This window comes from Centroberyx affinis, unplaced genomic scaffold, assembly GCF_046629955.1.
Source record: "Centroberyx affinis isolate AG114_WGS23_722 - 3 ecotype Tasmania unplaced genomic scaffold, CSIRO-AGI_Caff_v1 ptg007691l_1, whole genome shotgun sequence".
Classification (NCBI taxonomy): domain Eukaryota; kingdom Metazoa; phylum Chordata; class Actinopteri; order Beryciformes; family Berycidae; genus Centroberyx; species Centroberyx affinis.
This window is the reverse complement of record NW_027283881.1, coordinates 1-5000: the sequence shown is the minus strand read 5'-3', so window position 1 is coordinate 5000 and position 5000 is coordinate 1. Positions and strand designations below refer to the sequence as shown.

At 44.1% G+C, this 5000-nt stretch overlaps 1 protein-coding gene across 1 annotated transcript in view; it reads right to left on the bottom strand.

Annotated features, from left to right (window-relative positions):
* The window catches only part of LOC139639782 (malate dehydrogenase, cytoplasmic-like), a gene marked incomplete at its 3' end in the record, with an annotated part of 11208 nt that extends 10408 nt beyond the window's left edge, over positions 1 to 800 (bottom strand). Inside the window, exon 1 of the mRNA XM_071513933.1 lies at positions 293 to 800. Coding sequence (XP_071370034.1) covers positions 293 to 346 — 54 coding nt within the window. The remainder of the gene's footprint in view (positions 1 to 292) is intronic.
* Between the last annotated feature and the right edge of the window lie 4200 nt (positions 801 to 5000).

Genomic DNA, 5000 nt, shown 5'->3' with positions numbered 1-5000 from the left:
ACTTTCCGATGTGAATACCGGGCCGCTTTACACCGGGAAATTAACCGGAAAAAAAATACCCGGTAGTAACAGAAACAAGCGCGTTAATATTCCCGCGCCAAGTTTCACCATCTGTCCTCCCGCCTCGCAGTCACAATGAATTTGTGGTCGGTTGATGAGACACAGGCCTAACTGCCGCAGACATAATCAGGCGAAGAGGAAGAGTCAGACTCCTACAATGTCACGCAAGTTATGTCTCTATATTGTTTTATATGGTGCGTTCAAAGACACGCGGTCAGCTCAGTTAACTCACCTCCGAAGAAGCCGCCCGCACCACCAGATACATGGCTGTCAGCAGCGTCAACATGCTCCCGCCGGGGTTTTTTACCGTTCACACTGATGTCCTCTGGAGTAGATATGGCGGCTCAACCCGACCGACACGGTACCGAGAGAGAGGGACAGACAGGTAGAGAGAGAGAGAGAGAGAGAGAGAGAGAGAGACAGGTAGATCTAGAGAGAGAGAGAGAGAGAGAGACAGGTGCGACGCCGTCACGGTACCGAGGCGCCAGAAGCGAGCTGCCCGCTCTGCAGTTCGTCTCTCGCGGCTTCGCTGATCCTCGCTCCGCTGCCCGGGACTCACACTCTCTCTCCCACACCGCACACTCACACTCACACACAAACACACACACACACACACACACACACACACACCGCAGTCTAGTCCCTTAATAAGCTTTGGAGGACGAAAATAGCCGCCGGTAAATCTTTCTGTCCCATGTATGATCACAGGTGTAAATTAATTGTAGTGGCGATGGAGGCAAAGGGAAGACGGAGGAAGGGTGGTGGTGAGAGGGTGTAGGTGACGTCACCGGTTCCGAAAGCTGCAGTGGAGTTGCTCCAGTCTCCCCCCCCTCAAAAAAAAAAAACATGCAAGGTGTGTTTCGGGGTCAGGTGAGGACAGGGAGGATTGAATGTCTGCAGCCCAGACTGGCACCAGGCAGAAGTCAAGAGGAGGAGACACTCTGTGCGTCAAGAGTGAGGAAATGAACAGCAAGCGAGTGTTGGTGCATTGGTGCAGTACAGGAGACACACACACACACACACACACACACACACACACATACACACACACACACACACACACACACACACACACACACACACACACACAGAGAGAAAACAAGGTACAAGAAGGCAACTTTGCTCGAGTCCCACGTCAGTCTGAAGTCTTGAAGCACAGGTCTTAAGTCTAAATGTAGATTACCAAGTCAAGTCCATGTCAGTAATGTCAAGTCTCAAGTCTAAATGTAGAACAGCAAGTCAAGTCAGAACAAATCAAGAGTCCAGTATCAATTTAATATCTTAAAGAAAACTAAATATCTAGGACTTTTCAATGTAATATGGTTTTAATAGGATAAAAACTTGGTAAGAGCATCATGAGTTTGATTTCTATAATCAGTTTCAACTTCAATAAATTAAATCGTTCCATACAAATTCAGAAAACAGAATTTAAATTCAGTCGTCTGCTGGAACAAATCTCATCACTTTCAATCTAAGTCATTTACACAAACACAAGATCTCAAGTCAAGACTTTAGAAACCTTTTCAAGTCATCAGAGTACAAGTCAGAGTCAAGTCCCAAGTCACCAGAACCCAAGTCAAGTCAAGTCTCAAGTCTTCTCTTCATGCATCAAGTCAAGTCTCAAGCAATTACAATTACAACTGTGAGTCCCCATCTCTGTGTATTAGGGTGCGAATATTGTACCTTCAGACATGGGTTCGTATTTTCAGCCTTGTCACCTGGACCTCTAAAGGAACAGTCAAGTAACCAAAGTGACACAAATGTACGTACTTTGGTGATTTTGTTCCTATATATAATGAGTCTCTTGCTCCCTGTAGTACTTGGACCCACAGACAATATTGTCTCCAGTCAGCTGTCAGTTGAAACAGCGAGCTCCGCTGCCTCTTGCTGCAAACTGTTTGTCAAAATATCTCCAAAACAGCCGTTTATGGCTCCACAGGGAGTTGAGAGATGGAGATTTCATTATGGAGATTTCATTGAGACATAATGATTTAAAACCAATATCCACACAGCAGCAGCTGTGTTGCTGTTTTCTCCTCTTTTCTAAAGCTTGTTGTCAGATTCTGCTCCTGAATGAAGCTCCTCCCGCTCCATTCAGCAGCTTTTCATTTTTTTTAAACTAGCTCATCTCCTCCCTCGCTGTTTGAAAGCGACGCTCTCCCCCTCCCACTCCTGAAAAACATTCTGATAATGGTGGAATCGATGAAGCGAGTGAGTAAACTTGTTAAACTAGTGAACTTGTTAAACTATAGTGAACTTGTTAAACTATAGTGAACTTGTTAAACTAGAAAACTTGTTAAACTAGTAAACTTGTTAAACTAGTAAACTTGTTAAACCAGTGAACTTGTTAAACTATAGTGAACTTGTTAAACTAGTGAACTTGTTAAACTAGTGAACTTGTTAAACTATAGTGAACTTGTTAAACTAGTAAACTTGTTAAACTAGTAAACTTGTTAAACCAGTGAACTTGTTAAACTATAGTGAACTTGTTAAACCAGTGAACTTGTTAAACTAGTGAACTTGTTAAACTATAGTGAACTTGTTAAACTAGTGAACTTGTTAAAACAGTGAACTTGTTAAACTATAGTACATTTGTTAAACTAGTAAACTTGTTAAACTAGTGAACTTGCTACCTGCCTCTTCACTTGTCATTGTGGGACATGTGACCTTCAGCAGGAGAAAGATCTGTGAGACCGGTAAGTGACGACACTTCTCAGCATGTATGTTTAGCTTAGCTGTTGGCATTTATCCTTCCATTTGTCCTTGGCAGGCCTCCGTAGTGCAGTGGCTTTGCTGTGTGTTATTTACAAATGTGTTGCAGTTTCTGTCGCCCTCTAGTGGTCAGAAAATTTTGCTTATTGCAGCTTTAAGTTAAAAATTTGCTCTGATTTCATGACTCTGTTCCTCCATTACGCAACTTTCACGGTAACACTTTACAATAAGGGTACAGGGTACACAAGGGTTAGTTAATGCTTAATAAGCATTAACTAACCCTTAATTAACAGTTAACGGACCCTGGGAACGTAGGACCCTGGAAACATAGGACCCTGGGAACATAGGACCTTGGGAACTTAGGACCCTGGGAACATAGGACCCTGGGAACATAGGACCTTGGGAACATAGGACCCTGGGAACATAGGACCTTGGGAACATAGGACCCTGGGAACTTAGGACCCTGGGAACATAGGACCTTGGGAACATAGGACCCTGGGAACATAGGACCTAGGGAATTTAGGACGCTGGGAACATAGGACCCTGGGAACATAGGACCTTGGGAACATAGGACCCTGGGGACATAGGACCTTGGGAACATAGGACCCTGGGAACATAGGGCCTTGGGAACTTAGGACCCTGGGAACATAGGACCTTGGGAACTTAGGACCCTGGGAACATAGGACCCTGGGAACTTAGGACCCTGGGAACATAGGACCCTGGGAACATAGGACCCCGGGAACATAGGACATTGGGGAACTTAGGACCCTGGGAACATAGGACCTTGGGAACTTAGGACCCTGGGAACATAGGACCCTGGGAACATAGGACATTGGGGAACTTAGGACCCTGGGAACATAGGATATTGGGGAACTTAGGACCCTGGGAACATAGGACCTTGGGAACTTAGGACCCTGGGAACATAGGACCCCAGGAACATAGGACATTGGGGAACTTAGGACCCTGGGAACATAGGACCTTGGGAACTTAGGACCCTGGGAACATAGGACCCTGGGAACATAGGACCCTGGGAACATAGGACCCCAGGAACATAGGATCCTGGGAACATAGATACGCTCCCGATAAATGTTCAGCCTCTGTCTGCATGCAGGCCGACACTGTGAACCAACCAGAGGGTCAGGGACCAATTTGGGGAAACGCTGAACAGACGTGGAGCCAAAGGTGATCGAGTCCCAAGTTCAAGTTCTCAGTGCGTGAGTCTTAGTCATCAATATTCAAGTCACGAGTCATCAATATTCAAGTCACAAGTCATCAATCCAGGACTCAAGTACTCCAGCACTGCCAGCCACAACAAGGACACACCACTGAAACCAATTAAAACATGCAACAGAAACCCATCTGGCAGCACTGACAGGGAACTCTGCACTGAACCAGCTGCAGTGAGTCTCTAAACATCTTGAAGATATACATACTTACTATACACATGTTCATTCTGTATATACTATACACCATATACTATATATATATACTGTATATATCTTGCATTTCATATCCACTGTTTATACTGTTTATACTGTTATTTATCTTAGCACACTCACACTACCCCTTACTATTTATATACTTAGCGTATTCATACCACTCTGTTCATACTGTTCATTCTGTTAATACTCTTAATTCTCAAACTTTTTCACATCAAGGACCCCTAAACTGACACAACTTAGACCACGGACCCCCATTTGATAAGATTTTGTCCCAGGGTCCCCCCTGATAAGATTTTTGCTTTTAGATGTTTTATTACAGAAAGTGTATGAAACCCATAACCAAAATAGTCATCCATTCTGTCACTGTGTTACTTATGGATGGAATTATAGTGAAAATAAATTATTCCCCTTTTTGCTGGGGACCCCCTGGAACCCCCTCAAGGACCCCTGGGGGTCCCCGGACCCCACTTTGAGAACCACTGGTATATACACCACACTGCATATATATTATTATATGCATCATGCATATTCATATATCTTGCATACTCATATCTTCATAGTTCATGCTGTTGATACTGTTAATACTGTTTATCAGAGGTGGGGGACTCGAGTCACATGACTTGACTCGAGTCGCAAATTTGAGGACTTGAGACTTGCTTGACTAACACTGATAAAAGACTCGACTTGACTTTGACTTGGTATTCATGACTTAGACTTGAGACAGATGACTCGAAAGGACTTGCCTTTTTTTTTAATTAAATATTTACTTGTTGTTCATTTAGGAGG